This window comes from Lacerta agilis, chromosome 1 (genome assembly GCF_009819535.1).
Source record: "Lacerta agilis isolate rLacAgi1 chromosome 1, rLacAgi1.pri, whole genome shotgun sequence".
Taxonomy (NCBI): Eukaryota; Metazoa; Chordata; class Lepidosauria; order Squamata; family Lacertidae; genus Lacerta; species Lacerta agilis.
Window position 1 is genome coordinate 103,432,245 of NC_046312.1, and position 23,818 is coordinate 103,456,062.

General features: G+C 42.4%; 1 protein-coding gene across 2 annotated transcripts; it reads left to right on the plus strand.

The window, feature by feature from the left end:
- The first annotated feature begins 379 nt into the window (after positions 1-379).
- Positions 380-22,894, plus strand: UPP2 (uridine phosphorylase 2). 2 transcript variants are annotated; one of them, XM_033165307.1, is made up of 7 exons: positions 381-851; positions 8,368-8,485; positions 10,571-10,729; positions 14,749-14,863; positions 15,870-16,079; positions 20,058-20,204; positions 22,695-22,894. In XM_033165307.1, the coding sequence occupies exons 1-7, from the start codon at positions 799-801 to the stop codon at positions 22,862-22,864; spliced, it is 972 nt and encodes a 323-aa protein (XP_033021198.1). In that variant the 5' UTR covers positions 381-798; the 3' UTR covers positions 22,865-22,894. The 2 variants fall into 2 exon arrangements, with proteins under 2 accessions (XP_033021209.1, XP_033021198.1); XM_033165318.1 differs by lacking the exon at positions 8,368-8,485 and having other exon boundaries at positions 380-851.
- Positions 22,895-23,818: the final 924 nt, after the last annotated feature.

A 23,818-nucleotide genomic window follows, 5' to 3' on the forward strand; every position in this document is an offset into this window, starting at 1 on the left:
GTCCAAAGGCAAATCTGAAATTATGGGTGTTATTGAAAATCATCTGGAAGTGTTCTGATTCAACATAAAATCTCAGAGAGAATATAGTATTATTCAACCTTCTCTTGATCTTTGGCCTTTTTTTAGTGCAATCCTCAAATCAGCTGTGACTGAAAGTTCATGCAGAGGCCTTGGCTTTGTTTACGCACAAGAAATGGAAACCAACGCGAGTTAAAAGCTAACTCAATGTTTGTATAAAGCTTGGATGTTTAGCCACTGATGCTTGCTCAGTTAATCCCACCTAATGTACATTTTAAACCTTGTTTATAACATCTACCTCATATATTTTTCTCACGTGTAACATGCGCACGTTTTAAGATAAAACAGGCAGAACCCTTCAGGGTGCCTCCTGCAAGGGTGGCTGCCAAACTGTAGATGTGGGGCTCTGGCCAAGGAGAATCGGACATCAGTAGCAGAAGGTTAACCAGCCCTGGCCTGTTTGTCTTGCTAAGCCTGGTAATGCAAGTCCAGGGAAAGTCCAGGGAAAATACCACACCTTCAAAAACAGCCAATCTGAGGCTATGGGCGATCCAGGCATAACTTGCAACTGGATGAGACAAGTTATTCCTCACCTGGTGCATCAAAGAATAAACAGTGACTGGGACCATTCCTGTAAATCATTTGGAAGTAACAGATAACAATATATCATTCATATATCTCAGATAGCTGCTGCAAATACTTTGTGTGCTATCTCGTGTTTTCACAGGACAGTCTTTCCTTTGTGTCTGCTTCAGAGTCGTCCTGGGAAAATTGGAAACTATGACATTTCTTTTAGCTGGAGCCAGCAAGACTGAAATGAAAAATTACAATGGGTAAGTAATTCACACACCCAGGTTTGTCTTTCCCAGGTTTGTCTGTCTGTGTGAGATACCAGTGTAGCATGACTGTAAACAGGCAAAGTGTTGAGTTTTGCAGTATTGTGTAGATCCAATCCTTCCACAGCTCTTATGAGCCACTCCATACAGATTATTCAGACTCATATGCCATTCTTTAAGTGAACAGTTATATTGTGCAATGACTTTTAGCTGTGCAATGTAATTCCCCCCTCCCCACGTGCACCCTAAATCTGCTGCAGAGAATGGGAAGGGGGGCAATGGAACAGATTCAGTAGGTCTATGGAGGGAATGGTAGAAAAGGGTGGGAAAGTTACATTGTACAGCTAAAGGTTGGTGCACTAGCGTAACCATTTAGTTGAATACCACCCACGATTTTTCAAAAAAATTATTTTGATGCATTAGATTTTGTTTTGATAACTAAACATGGACTTGCATTCCTATGTAGTCAGCCATTTCCATTTGCAATTATGATTGGAGAAAGGATGCAATCAAAAGCTCTTGCGTCTTTTGAATACCATTTTAATTTAAATGTAGACTGAAACACAGGCTTTAATCAAGGTGATGGGGAGGAAATATTACAATAATTATAAAAGAGGAGGTCCAAACTAGGTTCAGTCTAATAAACAAAATATATGAATGTGCTTCCCTTTGCCAAGTTTAGCAGGAAGCAATGATTTTAGGAGGAAGGCCTGAAGCAATAATCAGCAATTCATGAATGGGTAGAATGATCTATTGATTGATTTGCTATCACAAACTGAAAGACTGAAACTATGGGGTTTAAATTAAACTTTAAATTGATCCTACTCCGTGCAAAGGCTGCCGTGCTGAAAAGATTGCTCAACCAATGAACATTCCTTGTTTCAAACAAAGGATGTGATCCAGAAATGTACCTAATCCACATTTGCTTTGGGGTTTTTGAAGTTGCATTTCCTCAAGTAGCTCTTCAAACTGAGCCACCCAAATTAGTTTTTATTTGGTACTTACTTTTTTGGCATTTATTTTTACCCCAAATTTCTTCCATGAGGGAATCTCAGGGTAACTCTCAAGAATCTTATGCATATTCCATCTCTTCTATAAAATCCTCTTCTAGAAACCAGGGGGCACTGAGAAAGGAACAAATTGTTTAAGGTGCATGTGTTGTTTTTGGTACTTTTGGTGTCATGGGCCCAAGCCTGAGACTAGACAGGCACTCTCCTTGCTGAGCTTTAGGCACATGACTAAGGGCTTCTCTACACTGGATCATGACAGCCTCCCCATCCCAGACCCTCCAGGTGTCCCTATTTTCCAGGGGCATCCCTGATTTTGAGAAGCCGTCCCAGTTTCTGATTTGATCCTGGAATGTCCCACTTTTCCTTAGGATTTCCCTATTTTCACTGGATAAATGTTGGAGGGTATGGAGCTATCCGACCCCCGAGCCATCTGAAGGGAATCCTGTATAGGGAAGTTGTTGTTTTTAATGTTTAACGTTTTATTATTATTTTATATATGCTGGAAGCTGCTCAGAATAGCTGAGGCAAACCAGTAAGGTGTGTGGGGTATAAATAGTAAAATTATCATTATGGAATGGGACGCTCCTATTTTCATCGGAGAAATGTTGGAGGGTATGCCATCCCAATGTTGTCCTGGACCTTTCCCCCTTAAATGCAAGGTTTCTCAATCCAGGCCAAGGATTGAAAACCCCCACATTTAAAGAGGGAAAGATATGGGACAATACTGGAATGGGGAGAACGTCGTGGGGGCGCCCCTGTTTTAATGCAGAGTCAGACCAGTGCAAATCCACATTTTGCTCTACCATGGACAAGCCTTAACACCTTTTTTGTTCCATCGGGCATTTTAAGATAGTGTTTGGTTTTATGATTAATTTTTATTGTTTCATTTGTGGTATGGTTTATTTTAATGCACACTGCTTAGAAATGCCATTGATTAAGTAGTCTATAAATGTCTTCAATAAAGCACATGGAGTGGGTCATTTTCCTAACAAAAGAAAACAAAAAACCCCTCCTTGTGCAATTTTGCCAAGGAGAATATTCTTTACCTACCAATTCTTCAAATACAACCTCAAATCTACTTCCTGTATTAAAATGTTGTAATATTAAAATTGTTCATGATCTGGCCAAAGTAAAGAACAGTAATTCAAGTGGAAGAGGTTTAAACACGTTTTAACTCTCTGAAATCAATAGGATGTGAAAGTGGTTAACTTTGATGGATAGTGACAAATCAGTTGCTCGGTTGAAAGGAAGCTGATTAATTAAACTACAAATCTTAAACTAATTGGCAACCCTAATATAATATATGCACCTTTAGAATTTAGAGTAATGCAATGGAGATAACCTTAAGTATTTGGGTCTCAGTCCAACACATTTATGCACCTTAGCTTGTACTATCCACTTTGGAGTAATTTATACTTTTGATTATCTTAAAGCTGTGAGCTAACTGAGATTGCAGTCTCATATACACACTCATATACACATGTGGGTGGCGCTTGCCGATCAGAAGCTCAGCGGTTTGAATCCCTGCAACAGGGGTGAGCTCCCATTGCTCAGTCCCAGCTCCTGCCAACCTAGCAGTTCGAAAGCACGTCAAAGTGCAAGTAGATAAATAGGCGGGAAGGGAAACAGCATTTCCATGCACTGCTCTAGTTCACCAGAAGTGGCTTAGTCATGACCCGGAAGCTGTATGCTGGCTCCCTCGGACAGTAAAGCGAGATAAGCGCCGCAACCCCAGAGTCATTCGCAACTGGACCTAATGGTCAGGGGTACCTTTACCTTTACCTTTACACACAGTTACCTGGGAGTAGGTTTCACTGATCTTAATGAGACTTACGTCTGAGTAGAAATATATAGGATTGTGCTTAAGTCCCTCCCATCATTATACTCTGCAATGTCAGGTTTACTATTTGAAGATTGATCCTTGGCACTGCAACAGCAAAAGAAAGATAAACACAACCTTAAAATGCTCTGGAAATAAATTTGCAAAAACCCTCTGGAAATAAATTTGCAAAAATGGAGCTGGGTGAGGAGAGTCAAAACATGTGAAATGTGCAGTGTTCAATGAGCTCCAGTATGTGTATACAAGCATTACAAAATTTCATCAGATTAGAACGTAAGACAAAAACCCTGCAGGATATGACCTTTCAAGCTCATCATCTCATCTCCCACTGTGACCAAACTCTGGGAAACCTACAAACAAGTCACGGGGAGGGAGGTACCAAGAATTGACTCAACCAATGGGCTGAAGCCACAACACTAGTTCCCCAGCAGCTGCTGTTTTCTGGGAAAGTGTGTCCATGCCCCCCCCCCCGTGCCCAGCTCCAACTTCCCTGCTACCTCATCTCTGCCCCCCGCTGGTAAGTGGCAGCAACACTGCTGCCAGAAAGCTAGAATTGTGACTCCACTCCTCCAGGCTGGTATTCAGAGATACAGGGACTCTGTCAATGAAGTTGGCATATAGTCATCATGATTTGTAACCACTCATAGCCTATGTAAATTTGTCTGATCCCCCTTTTAAAGCTATCTAAGTTGGTGGATATTGCCACACCTTGCGGTAGCAAGTTCCTTAACTTAACTACACTCTGTATTAAAAAGGAAGTGCTTGCTTCTGCTTCTCCTGAATCACCCATCATTCAGCTTTATTGTAGGACCCCTGGGCTCTAGTATTATGAGAGATGACGGAGAGAAAGCTTATTTCTATTTTCCCCACACCATATCTAATTCTATAAACCTCTGTCATGGCCTCCTTCCCTCAGATTTTGCACTTGCTTGGACCCCATTTGCCATTTTTTTGGAAACAAGTTAATAGAAAAACTTCCCTTAGAGATTGCAACCGGTCGCAGTGGTGCAACAGTAGATATGCAAAGTCCGCCTGCTGAATTATTTGGAAACAAGAAGCTTGTGGGGGGAAGGCAGCTGCAGAAGGACCCAAGAGAGGCAGCAGAAAGTTCTGGCAGCAAAATAGAGACAGGTGCTGGCATGGCAGCCAAACCAGAATGAATCACAAGGGCCAGAAGAGCTGGGAGGGAAAGGCTGGTGTTTGTGGGTGGATTTAGGGTCAACAGTACAAATGCATCTTGAACAAATGGACTATGGAAACAATGGAATCCCAGCTAACAATATTTTACCTCCTACTTTGCCATTCACTGGTATGTTTTCAGCCTGTTTGTTTCCTGTTGTCTGATGCCGCTTGGTTTCTTTTATGTGATCAGCTTGCTTCTGTCAGTTCCAACGGAATATTTTCCTTTTTCTGTAAGCTCCTCAGAGCAAGGACCTGCCGCTTGTACTCTGAATGGCACCATGCACACTGAGAGTGGGATACACATATGGATAGATAGACAAACAAACAAACAAACAAACAAATCTTATTTGACCTGTCACCAAGGTTCTATCCTCCTTTTCTTGCCATTCTCATTGTTGTGACAGTAAAACTCCATCCCTTCTGTTTTTATTCTCTCTGAATCCATCACCTCTCTCCTTTCTGTTTCTCCCTTCTTCCCGTTTCTAGCCTATACTCACATGTGCACCCTCTCTCAAACACCAAACAATGACACCTTTCTCCTTCCACCTTCTCAGCCAAATATTCACCCCATTTCTCCTTTTCCAAAACATCTACACCTTCCATTCCAGTTCTCCTTTCCCAGACAGCTCCTTTCCCGGGCACTGGACTGAAAATTTCCCACCCTTTCAAGAGGTCACATTACAATGGCAGGTAGGGCAAAAATGGATGAGGCAAAACACCCACCCTTAAAAAAAATGCACCCCACCCCTTGTACCAGACACCTATCACTCTCTCCCTCTCCCTCTTCCTCTCCCTCCCCCCCCCCCACACCAGGCAAGGAAGCAGCCAGGCAGGCTCACACACATAATCAGCATTTCCACTTTTCTCCACTCCAGCACTGAGGTGTACTAGGTTGGAAATATGCCTCTGTCTGATCTTTAGAGAGGCTTTCTAAAAAGCAGGCAGAGGGATTTTACCTCCCCAGCTCAGTGCTAAGCACCACAGTTCTGAGATCAGAGACAAACCCTCTGCGTCTTCCAGAAAGAACAGGCAGAGAGCTTACCTCCCATGTTAGCACTGTGGGCTTCTCTCTTATCTTAATGCTGTGGTGTTTACATTGGAGATAAGCGATCCCTTTAACTACCTTACGATGTAAGGTGGTCGGCAGGTAGCAGACCCGTCTCATCCATAGAGGCCGGTGGCGCCCCAAGGGCGCCCCCGCGAGCCCACCGGCATACCGGGCTCCCCCTCCCCAACCCGCCCCCGCCCCCACGGGCAGGCGGGCACTTGCGCGCCGGTGGGCGGGCGGGCGGGCTGTAAGCCGCCCGCCCTTGCCTCCCGGAGCCCCAGCTGGAGCGCTGAAGCGGCGCGGGGCTTTGCGCGACCTTCCAGCACTCCAGCTGGGGCTCTGGGAGGCGAGGGCGGCCGGCTTGCAGCCCGATCGCCCTCCCGCCGGTGCGCGAGCGCCTGCCAGCCCGCCCCTCATCCTCCGCCCACCCGCCCCTCATCCTCCGCTCGCCGGAGCGCGGGCGCCCGCTCCAACGCCACGCCTCTCATCCCCGCTCGCCCACCCCCCCTCCCGAGGGGCGGCCAGCGCGGGAGGGAGGCGGGCGGAGAGGCGGCAGGCTGGGGGCGCCGAGGGATCGCTGCGCCAGGGCGGCCGATCCCTCTAAGACGGGCCTGGCAGGTAGGCATGGTTTGCCCCAAACAGCCTGGTGGACCAAATGGGGAAGCCTGGCAAGCTTGAATATGCTGTTCTATTCCCAAGTAAGCATATGCAGGATTAGATTCAAAGCTGCACACGTACTCAATAGCTCAAATGCCACAGTGTGCAAATGTTTTGAGAGTGGGAATCAGAACTGGCCTGATCACACAAGAAACCCAAATATTTGCTTAAGACAATAATATATTTAGGATTGCCAGTGAAACAGCAGGAGGTCCAAAAGGGGGCACCCCAGGACCTTTCATGCCAAGGGGTTCCCAACACCCTCTGCAATATGATTAAGATCCCAAAGGTGCAAATAACTTTCCATCCAGCCATTTGAGGCAAGCCCTGGTGTTATTAGGAGCAATTAATCTGACAAGGCCGTCCGTATATTTAAAGGTCAAGTGAAAGCCTCATTTCAGTGAGCAGATTAATCCAGTGATGCTCTGCTCACTTGAAGAGCTCTCCTCCATTGTGATAGCTAATCCATGACTGCCATTTTTTTTTTAAAACCAAGCTATTCATTTGCAGCTGCCGCTAAATATTATATATAGCTCAACAGAACCTTCATATGCAGAGAAAGTATGCCATTGGATCCAGGTTGCTGGCTGACTTCCATGCTCAGCTTGTGGGCTTATGTTTGGCCAGATGAGGGAAACAGGATATAGAGCCATGGTCTGATCCAGCAGGGCTCTTCTTAGGTTCTTACAAGATAATTTTGGAATACTGCAGGAAAGGCACTGCCATAGAGAACTTCCATTTTATGGAATTAAGGAAATCAAAGGCACGACATGAAGGAGGCTGGGCGGGTGACCACTGGCGGAGGAAGAGCATGAAGCTCCGTCACTGCGGATGACCCAGAAACCCCAGATCTTCCTCTCTGCCGATGAAGCAGGAAGTCCAGTCACGGAGTCACATGCAACAAAGTTGTCCTGTTAGCACAAGGGCTTCTGCTTACACAATGGAACTTGCTCTTTCTCATTGGTTGCAGCTTTTAGTGAATGAACTCTCAGTAGTGCAACATCATGTCATGTGTTATACAGTACTAGATGCTACAAGAGAAGAGGATGACAGGGGCGAGTGTGTTTAGCAGCCTCTGTAAATCCTCTATATTATGTAGTTCTGGCCAGATACTTTGATATAATGGGAACTTATTTATAATAGGGGTTCTATTTAAAAAAAAAACAGTTGAAACTATTGGATAGTATCCAACAGAATAGTTCCCCTCATTCTCCTCTCCCTATAATTCTCTCCCACCCCCACCCCCGCCGCTATGCCTCCCCAAATCTGCTCCAAAGGGTTGCGGGGAAACCCAGAACTGAAATTATACTTGGAAAAATGAGAAACCAAGAGAAATAAAAAATAATAGATTCACTCATCCTTAGTCACAAAGGGGTCTATGGCAGCAGCCACACAACTTCATTACAGAGGGCAATCACAGTAGCAACACAATTTATCTGGGAGTGTACATGTAGGGTGAAATCATATTTTCCGAAGTACGAAGTATAGTGTTGGAAAACACTGAGAATTAGAACCTTCAGGGAAGAGGTCTGCAGTCAGCATACCAAACCGAGAACAAATGCACATTTTCTGTACAAAAAATCAATCATCTGGAAAGAGCCTGGCTTAGACCCAAGTCTTCATTCTTTCTCCTCGGGCCTCAGCATTATTAATATATAACGAGGCAATCTAACAACTTGCATGAAATTTAGGGTGGTTGTATCTTATTTCACAGTTTCCTCTTTTGTGCTTTTTTCATTGGTGTGTTTCCCCCCCCCCTCTCTCTTTCCTCCCTAGGAATGGACTTGTTTATGTTATGAACCCTCACTTGGATTTAATGGATGAAGATATCCTTTATCACTTAGACTTAGGGACCAAAACGCACAATCTGCCAGCCATGTTTGGCGACACGAAGGTAAAATAATAGTAATAATAATAATAATACAGCTGCAGCATTTGTAAACATCTTTCATTCCTGCTGCTACTTCTCTTCCATGTCTTTTACAGTTTCCCTTTATCATGGTGGCTTCCTAGTTCTTGCTACAGTGATGACTTAAAGGCCCCACAGGAACAGAGTCAGTGCCATTCTGCAAAGCAACTCAGAAAGTCCGCTGCAGCTACGGTTATGGGCAATTACCCTTTCCTTCTCAGTAAAATAAGTAGACTGGGGAAACTAAACCTGTTTCTGGTATGATGAGCTAAATTCTTCCCTGGGGTAGTTGCACTGACTACAGTTCAGAAACAATTCGTTGAGGAATCTGGCTCGTCATTTTATCATTTCAAAGTTCGTGCAATTTATTACGAGGAAGGGAAAGGGTGTTGCTGTAGCATCTCAGCTGCAAAAGCTCTTAAGAGCTGTGCTTGAAATACAGCAGCCTTCATCAAGAAGTGTATTTGCTCACATGCAGAGTTCCTGCAAGCAAAACTCGGGGTTTAAATTCAGAAGTGATGAATTCACAAATAAAGGGAAGTGTTAGAACAAAGAAGGCTGCCTTCTACCAAGTCCAATATCTGTCCATATAGCCCAGTATTCTCTACCCTGACTGGCAGCAGCTCTCCTGGGCTTCTGGTATAGGATCTTTTATAACACATGCTACTTAATTTTATTTTTTAATAGAGATGCTGGGGGTTGAATGTGGAACCTTCCTCATGGGCAGCAGATGCTCTTCGTCTAAGCTATGGTTCTCTTTGCATATTGGTTGCTATGAAAATTAATGGTGAGAATTGCAAGGCTGCTCCTTAGCCAAATTCTAATTGGAAATTTGCCCCTCAGAACTGACTGCCCCGGTAGTCGGGGGTGGGCAAAAATTACAAATAATTCATTCCATTTATCTTTGGAACTGTGAAGCCAATGTTAAGCACTTTTAAGTCCAGCTTATTTCACCGGGAGAGTTAAAACATGCTGAAATGTTGTATTTCACTTTGGCCACAGCCAAATGTGAATCAGCCATTTAATTTCTGGTTCCGTATGACATTTTTGTTTACATTTGTAGTTCTTGGTGTTATCTCTATAATTCTGTGCAATTCTTGTCATTTTAGTTAATGCTGTTGAGTAAGCAATTAGACCACACGCTATTTCAACATCTGGTTCTACTTTGTTTTCAGAAGAAATAAGTACTAACAGTTTATATTCAGTGCCCACATTAAAAGGACAGTCAGCTGGATTTACTTTTAGCTCAAAGTTACGGTCGCTTCGTATGAGGTATTTGGACTGGGACGAGCCTCAATTACAAAATGTATATATTAAACACCAGATAGGAAATACCAAGACATGGGTTTTGGTGATAATTCTTGTGTCGTCGTCCCCTTTATCCCTTTAAAATACAGGCAACATTTCATGGACACTAGACATTTATGTCAGAAGCAGATATATGAAAGTTTTAAAAAAATTACATCTGTCTCTCCTCTCTCTCTCTCTGGTAACCATCTGATAGAACCAGAAACACGACACAACGCCGTCATTCCCACGCTCACATTTCATTGGCTACCACTTGCAGAGGCAGGGAAACTTGAAGGGTGATAATGTCAGGTAACACATTTTTATCTACTGGCTGTTCCTAGACAAAGAGGAGGAAGAGGAGGAGCTGATGCTGCTTTCAGTGTTGTATTTCACTTCAGCCACAGCATGCCTTAGTTAGTTTCAGCTTTAACCAAAACACTGGCACCAAAGCACCATGCATCTCATAACATCATCCACTTCATTTCATGACAAATAAATAAGGACAGAGGAAACGGAAAAAAACTTGTTCTCCTAAAACAAAATATGCCGACATATTTTAAATCTGCAAGATTTCCTGTGATAACTGAGATAAAACTTTCCTGTGATAACATTTCCATAGTGCTCCTTGCATGCAGTCTTGCATAAATGGGCCAGGAAGTCTATGTATTTACCCTTCTTTTCCAGGCGTACCCCACTTTGGCTGTAAAATCGTATCTTATTGCCAGTGCATGCCAAGTCTCCGTTGTTGCTATGGCTGATAATCTGATGATTTATTTCCAGTTTGTCTGCGTGGGTGGGAGCCCCAACAGAATGAAAGCTTTTGCTCAGTTCATGCATAAAGAACTTGGACTCGAAGGAGATGGCAAAGACATAAAGGATATTTGTGCCGGGACGGACCGATACTGCATGTACAAAGTCGGGCCGGTGCTCTCCATCAGTGTAAGTACATTACAGGGCACCCAAAACACTTCCATTAGCGGCACAGCAGTAACTGACGACTTTAGCACATTGTTCACATCTCTTATTTAATATTTAATGTAGATCTAGCAGTTGCAAGAGGCACTGCAATGAAAGGCTTTATAATCAAGGGACTTCGCAAGAAGCCAAAATGCAACTGCTACGGCATGAGGAACAGCTTTTCAGGAATCACCCTTATTCCACTGCCCAGCCAGTGACTTAGCTTTGACTGGCAGGCAGCTCTTTGACGAGCAAGAGGCTCTTTCCATCTTTATGCTTTCCACTATTTCTACCGGCTCTGCCAAGAACGCCTGAGGCCACATTCTGTAATCTCTGTACATCCCTTGAGTGTTAAACCTGAAATATGGGAAGCTGAACAAAGTGGTTACCTTGAAAATGCAGAGTCTCTGCTTCGCAGGCTTGCAGATCAGCTCCTGGTATGTGGATTGCACGGCCCATGCTGGTCCTTGAACGGTTACTGTTTGAAGTATGAAGGAGGAAAGGGATGAAGTCGCAGGCACATATGCAACGGCGGGGTTGGATGCGCTCTAGAGCAGGGGAAGCCAGCAAGGTGCCCTTCAGATGTTATTGGACCCCATCATTCCTGACCATTTGCCATGCCGGCTGAGGTGGATAGGAAATAGTACAACAACATTTGGATGGTACCATGTCGGCTACCCCTGCACTAGAGATTCATGCATGCTTCTTCAAAGCCAGTAAATGGATAAGCCCTGAGATGCAGGCAGATAACCAGGAATGAGCAAAAATGGCCTCTCAAAACTTTCCATGCTAGTTGTGGGCAGCCAAACTGTGTGTGTGTCTGGCACGGGTAATCTAGGAAGGGGAGAGGTGAAATTTTGGAGAGGGGTGGACCTCTTCTAAGAAATTTTGGTTCACTTAATGTTGAATACAACTTGATGAGCTATAAGAATGAGACTTGGAAAGGGTATGGGTCCAAGCCTATTGTTTTCTTCAGTAATGTTAGTGTAGTATTAAATATGAAATGCAGTTTCAGCATTCATGAATAGAAGAACTGGGGCACCCATTTCACCAAATCTTCTGCAAGGAAATTCTCCACTAGTTTGGTAGGAGCTCAAAAACAACAAAACAAAACCAGACCAAACCAAACCAAACCTTCACCACATCCTGTAAAAGCAAATCCTATAACTTTACTATGCACTGTGTGTAGTAATACTCTACCTCCTGTTGTCTGACCTGTATTTTCCACCTCAGTTCACTGAATCGCCCTGGGTGCTAATGTTATGGTGGGGGGGGGGATTCTCTCTAACCACTTTCCCCACACCACAGCCCACTATCATATCTGCCCTTATTCACCATTGTGTTCAGTGGGGTGTACTATCTAGTAAATGCACTTAAAATTTCAATCATCATGTCCCCATAAAATAGGTCAGAATCCAAGGCCTAATATTGTTAAACTGAGTCACCCAAATTACCCGTTTCTTGAAATTCTAGCAAATTTCTCATTTCTGAGTGGGTACGTTCCATTTTATAACTAATTTAGCAGCAATATCTCCTTCATTCCCTTCAGACACTTCTCGAGCAGTTATTTCCAATCCGATCTTTCAGGCATTCGAAAACGCTACATGTTTTAAACTTTAATATGCCGAGTGAAAAATTGCTGTGGCTTGTTCTTGCTGTTTCTATAAATTATTTCCCTGTTCTTTGGATACATGGAATGTAACAGATGTACAGGCCTGCCTAGGAAATTCCCTACCTACATCTTTGCTAGACAAGTGAGACTTAAGATTAATAGGCTGGGAGCACAAAATTCAGTTCCCATGCAAGTCAAAGGGGGTGTTTTTGTTGTGGCATTGAACAGAAGCTGGATCAGTTTCAATGACTATGATTTATCCTACCCTTCTGTCTGAATCATGTTGTATGTCTTGGGATGCCACTGCATATTGACATTGAAAGGCCCTTGCGCTACCTTATTAACAGAGGAAGCACACATTTTTGCTCAGATCAGCAGTCTTTAAGGTGAAGTCTTAGGGTCACTTCCTGCAGAACGCAGGTGGTGGTGTTTGGAGGAAAACACTGTGCCAAGCATGTACGTGCCCTGGGTTGCAATCCACAAGTGACTTGGGATGTCAGAAGCCCGCAGTGAAACCAGCTTGATAATGTCACTTAAGGTATGTACAAGCCAACCAGATTTTATAGCTCTGGGAAACATAGTTTACTGACTTGGGCTATGTACACATGAGTGGCTGAAAATGCAGCAAAGTTGCCCACCCACCTCAATGCTGTGTTTCAGGTTGCATTTTCACTTGCTGTACACACCGGAGAGAGGATGTCTTCACCCAGTGCACATTACCTGATTTGTTTCTCTGTGTCGGTAACCCCCAGTGTAGCTGCCTGTGCATGTGCTGCCATCTGTACATGTGCAATGGTTGTCTGAACTGTGCACACCTCAGCTTTACTGTGGCTTGCATTTTCAAATCAGATGCAACCTGGTTTGAGGAGTGTTTCTCAAGAAACTTCAGGATACTCTAGGCTAACAGCGGTGGGAGTGCATCGGAGAGGAGAAAACAGTAATGCTTACACAGGCAATGTGTACACGCTTGCCTCCTGCACTCATTTAGATGTGCAGTAGCTCCTACTGGCACCTATTGTAACGGGGGTGGGGAGCCTCCCCCTGCCTGCAAATGCTGCTGATGAACTACAACACCCATAATTCCTGACCACTTGCCATGCTGGCTGGGATTGGTAGGAGCTGGAGTCCATATTCTCCACTCCGCAAATGGCACACTTCAGCTTTTTCCTAGGGAACAGCCTTTGAACCAGAGCTGAGGGGAAGGAAAAGCTGCTGGACTCAGGAGAGCTTTGGTTTCAAGTGAGTGGCCCAACAAATCACAGTGTCCTGAGAAGAGAAACAGCAAAAAAAAAGTGTGTTCAGGTGGGCAAGGGAATGGTAAAAGCAAGGCTCCCAGAAAGCTTCTTTGGCGCCCTGGTATTTTGTGAGTGCAGGATTGCACCATTAAGACTGTGAGCAGGCAGGCAGATCCTGGTTTAAATCTTGCCTTAGGCTCATGTTGTGACTTACCACAATCCACTTTGCTTTCCACCTCAGCTCCCCATCTGCAATATTGGGGAAATAATACTGACCTACCTTGCAGGGTTGTTGAAAAAAACTATTAAATAATCCAAGGGAAATGTGCTGAACATTTTAATCTATGCACACACACACACTCTTAATTATTTGTAGTAATCCAAGCAAGGTTACTATGTTTACATGAGGAGATCTGTCCCACTGAAAGATACAGTTATGCAGAACCCTTACAAAATGATTAATTTGCAGCAGAGCAACTCAGTGGTAAGGCAACTGTTTTGCATGCAGAGAGTCCCAAGTTCAGTCACTGTCATCTCCGCATCAGGCTGAAAAAGAGTCAGTTTCAAAATCGTGGGAAGCCACTGCCTGTCAGTGTAGATAATACTAAGCTAGACAGACCAGCAGACTGACTCAGTACAAGGCAGCTCCCGATCTTCCTATGATGATGGGACGAAAAGAGCCAGAGCTTTTGATGGATTTGCAAGTGAACTTCAGATTTGCACCATGTTAATTTGAATTAAGACTGATGGGATACATCCATACAATATAAATTCTAAGTTGTGCAGTGTTGCCATTTGATGGTTTGAAAAAGCACTATGTGATTTAGTTTATAAAGCCAAAAACTGTCGGAATCAGCACATTTCAGAGCCAATGCAAAGTGACATTCGAGTGCAGTGCAGAATCCGCTTGTAAGCAAACATGAAACATTTAAGGCCCATCCAAACAAACATAAACACATTTCAGTAATGTTTCAGTAATGTGAGAATTGTGTTTAGCTCTGAAAATGAGACTTCAATGTGCTTTACTTTGGTTAGATTTTACCTCCAGTCCTCCCCCCCCCCCCCAATGCTTAAGGTTATTATTTTGATTTTTTAAAATCAGTTTGGCTTAGAACGTATAAAGTTATATTGCTTCTCTCTTTTTTTCTTAACAGCATGGGATGGGTGTTCCATCCATTTCTATCATGCTTCATGAGCTAATCAAATTGCTACACCATGCAAAATGCCGTGATGTTACCATTATACGCATCGGTACTTCAGGGGGATTAGGTGAGCAAAGAATTTTGCTGCTACCAGGCGCAGGAGATGGAAATGAAATACATCTCAAGAAAAGGTCATGTCTTTATGAGATTTTTGTACTTAAAAAAAAAAATCAAGTCAACAAATATCAACCTGCTAAGATATATGAAAGATCACAAATATGTATTTTTCTAATGTAGCATCAGCTTGAAAACACAGGACTTGATGTTCTTTTTAAAGTCGTTTGGATTTGATTTCCCCCTAACTGACCCAAATACCAACACATATGAGTGACTGACAAAAATCCCCACCATGTTATCCATATTGTGAAAATGCTTTGTTCCAGTGACCAAAAAATGTTCTCCAAAATTTAGACTCCTGCTTTTTAAAATAAGGATTTTCCATAGAATTAAGAGGCAAAAACTGTAAGAATCTTAATGAGAAAGGAAAGTCTCATTGCAAACACCAAACGATAAACTCCCTCTTGAAATGAGTTTGTACAGTGAACACCCACTGAAAGTTATCTGAATGAGATCCAGAATTATATGTCACTTTTAAAGACCTGATAGATGATGATCACTGTCATGGCCCAGAATGTCCTGTATACTGTACACTTGATAACTGGGGTGGTACACATGAGTAACATTTTGAGTAAATGGCTGTGTGTACACCATACATTTAAAGCACACACACAAACACCCAGCAAAGAATCCTTGGAACTGTAGTTTGTTAAGGATGTGTGGCACCAACAAACTACAGTTCTCAGAATTCTTTGAGCAGAAGCAAGGGGAAACAAGTAGTATAAGTGTGTTTCAAGTGTAAGGTGTGGATGTATCCAATTCCACCTCTATGAAAATTCACTCACTTCCCTCCCACGTTGCAAGTTACCTCCTGCCAGTCTATTTCTTGCATAAACTTAGCTGACTAGCCAAATGTTTTGCTATGTTCATGATCACCGAGATCAGGCTTCCTATAATGTATAATTGCGGGCTTATTTAATGCAGTCCTTTACCTTTATCCCCATTTCTGTTTTCAGGGATTGAGCCTGGCTCTGTTGTAATAACAGACACGGCTGTTGATTCATTTTTTAAGCCGCAGTTTGAGCAGGTGATATTGGACAACGTGGTAACGCGAAGCACGGAACTTGATCGAGACCTTGCTGAGGAACTACTTGAATGTAGCAGACAGATTAAGGATTTCCCAACCCTCATTGGCCATACAATGTGCACTGATGATTTTTATGAGGGTGAGTGGGAACTGCTTTATACACTTAATGATTCATTATTTTAATCCCAAACTTAAAAGTGGGATGTTAGGATAGGAAAGCATTATAAGGTCATGACACGCCTTTGCCAGGTTTTGTCTGGTGCTGTCTACAGGCTTACGGTTACTTTTATCCTTGTGTATTTTAGATAACTTAAAGAGCAACTCCATACATGTATACTCAGAAGTAAGTACCATTGCACCCAATGAGACTTACTTCTAGGATAAGATAAGAGCCTTAAATGTTCTAAAACAAACAGAAATGAACAACAGTGCAGTCCTAAAGACATTTAGAACAGAAGCAATTCCCATTGAATTCAACAGTTAGGCTTACTCCTGTGTAAGTGTGCATGGGATTGCTTCCACTGACTGTAAACCTATGTACACTTACCTGAGAATAAGCTTCACTGAACACAGTTGGACTTACAGAGCAATTCTATGCATGTTTAGGCAGAACTAACTTTCTTTACCTACTTTCCTTACCCACTAGAATAAACTGTAGTAATTTTTGCTTAATTTTTAAGTATTAATGAAATATCATTTCATTACCTTTGAGAACATTTGAAAGGAGCATTCTGCCTCTCCTGTTTTTATAGAATATTTCTTAAAAGAATTGTTTTGAAGGAAAATGAGGCAACAGTTATATTTAATTCTTCTATGGTTACTATGGATGTGTCATAATGTGGTGAAATGAAATTCAACCACAAACATTTATCAGATAAATAAATCAATACTGAATTTTTCACCCTATCTGTTTCACTCCATGGAGGTAGCTGTTTGAACAAGTGCCCACAGACTGTATATTTTCCGCATGTGTCTCCCCACTATCAGGGGTGATGTTGATATCCATAGGGCAGAGGGCCTTTTCAGCTGTGGCCTCCCAAAGGAAGCTCACCTGACAATGACACTCCCCATCCCCCTGTAGACACGGGGGGGGGGGGACCCTCTTGTTTTATATAAGGTAAAGTTTTTGACAGCTGCTGCTGCTGCTTTTTCTGCTGTTTTACATTGTGGTTTTCTCATAACGTATTTTCTTTTTCTTAATCTTTAATTTTTAAAATCTCTCTCTCACCACACATGTCAGTGAATCCAACTTCCCATTTCTTCCTTAGAAAAATCTAAGGTTCCCTTGATAACAATTGCCCATCCATCCCTCATCCTCAACAACTTGTACAAATTCATTGTCATTCTGTAAGAAACGACCATATCGTATTAAACAGTTAAAGTAAAATAGTCCCTTGTCAATAATCATAACATCATGTTAGCAGCTGGATTACACTCTAGTTACTTCCTGTGACAGGATTATAGCTTCCAAAATTACCTTACTGAAGAAAAATGTCAAGAAGTGTGGCATTTATGTAAATAACCATTAGCGCCTCTGTGCTACCTTAGAACCTTTTCTTTGGAGGCAATTAAATGCTGTTTGCAAAGTGGATGAAACAGAATAAATGGAGAATTAATAATCTGAGGCCTATTTATAAACTGTTGGATCTGTTTGCAAGCACAGCCATCTGTGGTTTTGCTCAAGGCCACATTTTATCAAAGCCATTTCAGAGGATTAATGCAGAAATGAAAACACAATAAAATGGTTTGCCCAGGTTTAGTACAAGCTGAAGGTATGTGCTTGCCATATTCAAAAATATTAGTTGCAATTAAAATAAGCACAGCATTTTGCTTCTCATTAACAAGTAGCCTAACTAGATAGTGTACTGTTGATGGGATTGCCGGTCACAGAGTCTGTTATAAACATTAAATGTCAGTGGGGGGAGGGGGCGTTAATGTTGGTGGAACCGGAAGGGAGGCTTACGTGAAAAATCACCTGTCCCACATAGAAATTAGCAATGGGGGGCAGAATCTCCCACAACATGGTTGCTAAGAAAGCCACTATTGCAATGTGTAGCCAGGCCCTTAGATTCCAGCTTCTACTTAAAACCATAATTGGCAATGCAATCTTATGGATAGCTACACAGAACTAAGACCTACTGAGTTCCATGGGGCATACTCCCAAGAAAATGTGTATATTACAAATGAGGCAATTGTTGTGCTATTACAATACTTTCATTACACTTGACCCTACTGGCCATGCTGGCTGGGTCTGACAGAAGCTGAGGTCCAAAAAACATCTGGAGGGCCACAGATTCCAAATTCCTCGCATATAGGAACAAAGCGGAATGAGATCCCTTGCACTATACTTCATTTTTATGAGGAACTAAGATTTGGTGACACTAATTAAAGAAACTACTTCCCAGAGCATTAAATAATACTTCATTCCATACATATGTAAACATTTTGTACTCTTTGAGCTTAAAACGAAACTTTGCATTTCAATACAGATGTTCCCACCTTCCCTACACCGTACCTTGGTGTTGTATTTTCCTCTCTACAGGATTAAGAAGCAGCAGGAGATTGGGGCATATAATGCAAGAGCCCGCAATGCACCACCTCCTGGCTCAATAAGTGTGAAAATACGTGCTGCTCCAGTTAGGAACGTTAAAAGTCGTGATGGCGAGCATTACCAAGTTAAACCACCTGCTAGCCAGTACATACTAGCTAAGTGGCACATACCTCTCAGATCAGGCGGGTGGCTATACACAATAACCAAATTTCTGCCTCCCCCACCTGTGAAATGTCAGTCAATAAACAGTTCACTGCCTTTAAACAGAACAGTGGTAAAACAAAAGAGATTGTGTTTTGTGGGCTCCCCAGCATTCTCCTTCCTCACGTCTGAGATTCTTGCAGCAGAAATTCCAAATTTGCCACTATGGGTTGTCTCCAACATTGCGCAAACAAGCTCCACTCAGACAGTGGGACTTCCCCCTTCTCTCCCTGCATGCCCCTAAAATTTGCTCTGTAGGGTCCTCCATCCCTCTGGTGCAGATTTTGAGGGTGTCCAGGGGAGAGGAGAGGGAAGCTCCATTTCACAAGTGGAAGTCTGTTGCGTGAGTGGAACGACAGCATTGGATACAACGCCATTGTCTTTTAGTGTACCGGTGCTACTGTTGTTTAATTACTGTTTTGTGCTGCTTTCCTCTGCACAGGATAAGAGAGCACATTATCGTTAATTTATTGAATCTTCGCCATAGTAATACAACGTTTTCAGACTCCACATTTTTATATGCCTCTTTTGCGCTGTTTTGTTGGAATGTTAAAAAATACATGGCAGATATAAGGTATTAATATTTCAATGCACACGCTATTAAAATAAAAAATTCCTGAGGTTTTCGTTTAAGCAGAACGTTGGCAAATTAACTTTGGGTTTTCTGAAGAAAGCATTCTTTGAGACTGCAGTCAACTCTGCCAACACATCCCACTTACACCACAAAGAACTCATAACCCACCTACTCTAAGCAGCCAGAAACATCATAACCAGACACTGGAGAGCCCTGTCAGGAGTAAGCATGGACCAATGCTACCAAGTAGTATGGGAAACAGCCCTACTCGAAAAACTAACCAGTAAGCTGAAACTGGCACAGGGACAAATAGAAGAAGACGCCTTCACCCCGGTATGGCTCCCCTTCATCACACACACAGCCCAACAAGACAATGACAAAAATCTACCGACAGCATACAAATCAATATGGCTAACCTGATCAAAAACACTCACCCACCCCACTCACGCAGGAAACCAAAGACCACCACAGCCAACCACAAATGAACAAACCACACCCTACGCCAACCCCGACCTCTCTCACCACCAAAGGAACACAAGTGAACAACAGAGAACCTGCACAAACCACTGACACCAAACCCTACATATATTAAGTAAAATAGAAACATTGTCACCCCACCCCACCCATCTCCCCATCCCGCCCATCTCTTCCCCCCCCCCCCTTTCTAACTAATGTCTCAACAAACGAAACTGATTTGTAAAAATGTTACATGGAAAAAATACTTTAAAAAAACAACTCTACCAACACATGGAAGTATAAAATTCTTACATTTCCTTTTCTTTCCTTCTAAGGTCAGGGACGATTAGATGGAGCGTTGTGTTCCTTCTCCCGTGAAAAAAAGCTGGAGTACTTAAAAAGAGCTTACAATGCTGGAGTTAGAAACATAGAAATGGAGTCTACTGTATTTGCTGCTATGTGCAGGCTTTGTGGCCTTAAAGGTAAGACAGAGGGTAGATCTGGCTTTAAATTTGCTTTCCTCCTTGCAACCCTCTCCTCTGACAAGCACAAAATGCTTTTCACTGTACTGTGACTGTCCACCATCATTAGCTAAAGTGAATAATTAAGGTCCTGTCTTCACTGACACAGTATAAGTGTGTGTGATTGAGGGATGGAAGCATCAGTCATTTTGAGTTCTCCCAGTTTCTCATTTTCTAATCTTAAATTCAGTTCTCCACATTTTGCATCAATTTGCATTTTTTTTTAAAAAAAAAAATCCTCATGAAAATTCACCAGCATAATAAACACATTTTTGTGTATGCAGTTTTGGCTGAAGTACACATTTTTGCAAGCAATTTTCCTAGACAGAAAACATCGTTTAATGCTATTTTCACTAATATCTTCCTTATCATGCATAATTCCCAATAATATACGAACCGTTTGTAAACATTTTATAGAGAACTGCATCACAGAACTTGGAATAACAGGATGGCTGTGTTTCTGTGTGCATATTATTTCAGAAAACAAAAATTTGATAGATTTGACTTGGAATGTGTACTAAAGTGACTTTCTTTGCCATCCGTCATCTGAATGCTACTATTTCATACTGAAAATGGAGGTTCATGACTGAATGCTCCTTCTCTTCCCCCCTCAAAAAATTATCTGTTCACAAAATCACAATATTTTGTTCTTATTTTATTGTCAGGGAGAAAATTAGGCTAGAATAGCTTCCCTCAAGCTCTTAGCATCCTCAGTTCAAATAAGCAGCTGCATCACAGCAACTGAACTCATAATCCTCTTCCCTTTTCTGGAATTTGATCCATAAACCCAAGGACTAATACTACCCAAATACTGAGAATTTATTCAAAACCATCATTTCCCCAAAGGGAAATCTGGTCCTGGCTATTCAGATTTTATAAATCGATTATATGAGATTGATTGGGATGCATTATACCCAAGGGGGAGTGGATTACTGATGTTAGCAAAACCAAAACATTTTAAGCCAGCTTGTGGAAATTTTCTAAGACTACCATGTCAGTGTGTGTATGTGTGTTGTTTCATTTTGTAGTGGCTGCAAAGGTCACTGAGTTCCTGCTGACATTCTGGGGGTTGCATTCACTGTTTTTATTCAAGCTATTTTTAAAAGCTGAAGATATAAAGATCCACTGGTCAGAGCTTACATTTGAACTACTAACAAGAGAATTTCAGGAAGAATTTCTTTGTGCTATGCATTCCCTTCCATACCTCTCTTGGAGCCACAACCCTTTTTGGATTTTTATTATGGGGTTTTCTTATGCGGCTGTATTAGGGCAACCAAGGAAAATAGGTTTATAATCGTTTACAGGTCACATTAATGACCTCTACCAATTATAACTGCAGTGCAGCTATGAAGGCTGCCAGTTTCTTTAAGAGTGGTGGCATGGTAAGGAATGCCAAATAAGGGTGCAGTTTTTACAGTCAATAGCTAGGGTGGCAATGTGTGCAACTTTGCAGAGGACCATCTTCTATTTGAATGATTTAATTTAAAGATGAACAGCAATAAGAAGGGAGGAGCAGGGACCTTGGTGCTATCCGTCATCAGTTAGCAAACTTGGACTGCAGAACAGTATTAAATTTTGTTCATTAGCTCTAAATTTCCATTGATGACATAAATTAGCATATGCAAACCTGTCTTTAAAAGAAAAGTGCATCCCCTCCTCCAGTTCCACTGATTTTCCACAGTACCTCCCCTCACCCAAGAAAAACAGCACCTTATGGGGGCAACTTTTACCTACCCTCACTGATTTATTTCAGTATTCTTAAGAACTGGAAGATGCAATCTCAGAGAAAGAGATGAATGCTCCATCAATAACTAAGTTTGCCTTGAAGATTTTTTTTTTAAACCATTTGACAATAATGTTTGAAAAGCCCAAATGGTTAAACCCTCTTTCCTGTTGGTCCTCCACTCATTTCCGCAGAAGTAAAAAAAAATGCCTTATGCTTGGGAAGCGGTTAACGGGCACCGGAAAGCCCCTTTCACACATGAGAGGATCTCATCAGTTTCTGCCAGGAAATATAGTCAATGGTCCCCAGCTGAGAAATGATGCTCTGCACAGCATTTGCAACCACGTTGCATGGGCATAGAAAGGATTTTTGTGGCGGGGAGGCACGCCTTTTGTTAAGGAGGAGCAGAACCTCAGTCAGCTATGTGTTTTTATTGACTGGGGGGCAGATGCCCCCCCTGCCCCTCCTTGGTGATGCCCATGGCCACATGGAGCCACTTGTTGCCAACTGCTACCCACTCTTTCTCAAGTTAAAGCTTTTGCTTTTCCTTCTTGGAGACGTAGGGGAGGCTAGTAGCAAAGACAGGTTGGTTGTAAATAAACTGGCTGCAAACAAATAAAAATTTATTGGATTCCAGTCACCATTTCTGGGAAGATTGGTTTGGTCTATGTATGTGATATAAAAAACCCTGAACCTCTTATCCCCCCCCCCATTCACCTGGTTTCTAGCTGCAGTCGTTTGTGTGACTCTGCTTAATCGGCTTGAAGGCGACCAGATCACAGCACCTCACGAAGTTCTTCTGGATTACCAGCAACGACCTCAGCAGCTGATTTCATTGTTCATCAGAAAATGCCTTGGATTATGGAACCCTAATGGATTATCAAATGATGTCATCTAGAACAGTTGCAAAATGGGATTCTCTCTCTCTCTCTCTCTCCCTCTCTCTCTCTCTGATTGTCTTTTAAGTCTCAATGTCTAGACCAGCCTGCTGCCCTCCATATATTGTTGAACTACAACTCCCATCATTCCCTGGCCATACTGGCTGGAACTGATAGGAGTCCAAGAATATTTGGAGGGCTACAAGTTAGTCTTCTCTGCTATAATCTACTGACAAGCCTTCAATCCAAAGGTCACCAGGAAGTTCCTTTTCATTGCACAAATATCTGAATGGAGCTCTCTCATGCCATGCATCTGGCAATGCTTTGCCCATGGGTGTCAGCTAAAGCAGCCAGTGAAAGGTATCTTTAGTTATCATTAGGGCTGTTTGTAATATTGAGCCAAGCTAACTCTCGTACCTCAGAGATTACTTCCCAGTTGGCTCAAAAGCGAATCTACCGCTCTTGCGTGTTACTGTTGTTCAGCACACCTGTGAAGAAAAGCTAGAATATTATCCTACAACACAGTGGGGTAACATCTCATTTTAGACATCTGTCAGAAATTGATCAAACAGCCTGGAAATGTTTAGACAGAACATGTCGATGTATAGCAGCTCCACAGCAGCACAGAAAAATGTTCCTGGTTGATTATACTGTGATCCTAACTGAATATGTAACACTTTAAAATTGATTTCTACCTGAGCGTTTCAGTAAATACCAGGTGATGAGCTCCGCGATGACAGAGGAACCCAAAAAAGGGAAGGGAAAGGAGGCATTACGAATTCAGAAAATATGATCAGAAATTACTACTGACAAGTACTGTATTCATATTTGCTTGCTTATCTGAACTCACATGAGGAACTGTCTTTTTCTAAATGTAAAAAGTGTACCTTGTGCAGGCTTAGGAGTCCAATTCTTTCCATAATCTATTTGCTTTTTAAAGTGATGTGTGCAATTGCATTTGAGATTGTGCTGCT

What these genes read in the sequence shown, in the direction of transcription:
- UPP2 (XM_033165307.1), top strand. Translation starts at nt 799, where the DNA reads ATGACATTTCTTTTAGCTGGAGCCAGCAAGACTGAAATGAAAAATTAC. An exon ending in CCATGTTTGGCGACACGAAG is followed by an intron (nt 8,486 to 10,570) that starts GTAAAATAATAG and finishes ATTTATTTCCAG; the next exon opens with TTTGTCTGCGTGGGTGGGAG. An exon ending in GGCCGGTGCTCTCCATCAGT is followed by an intron (nt 10,730 to 14,748) that starts GTAAGTACATTA and finishes TTTTCTTAACAG; the next exon opens with CATGGGATGGGTGTTCCATC.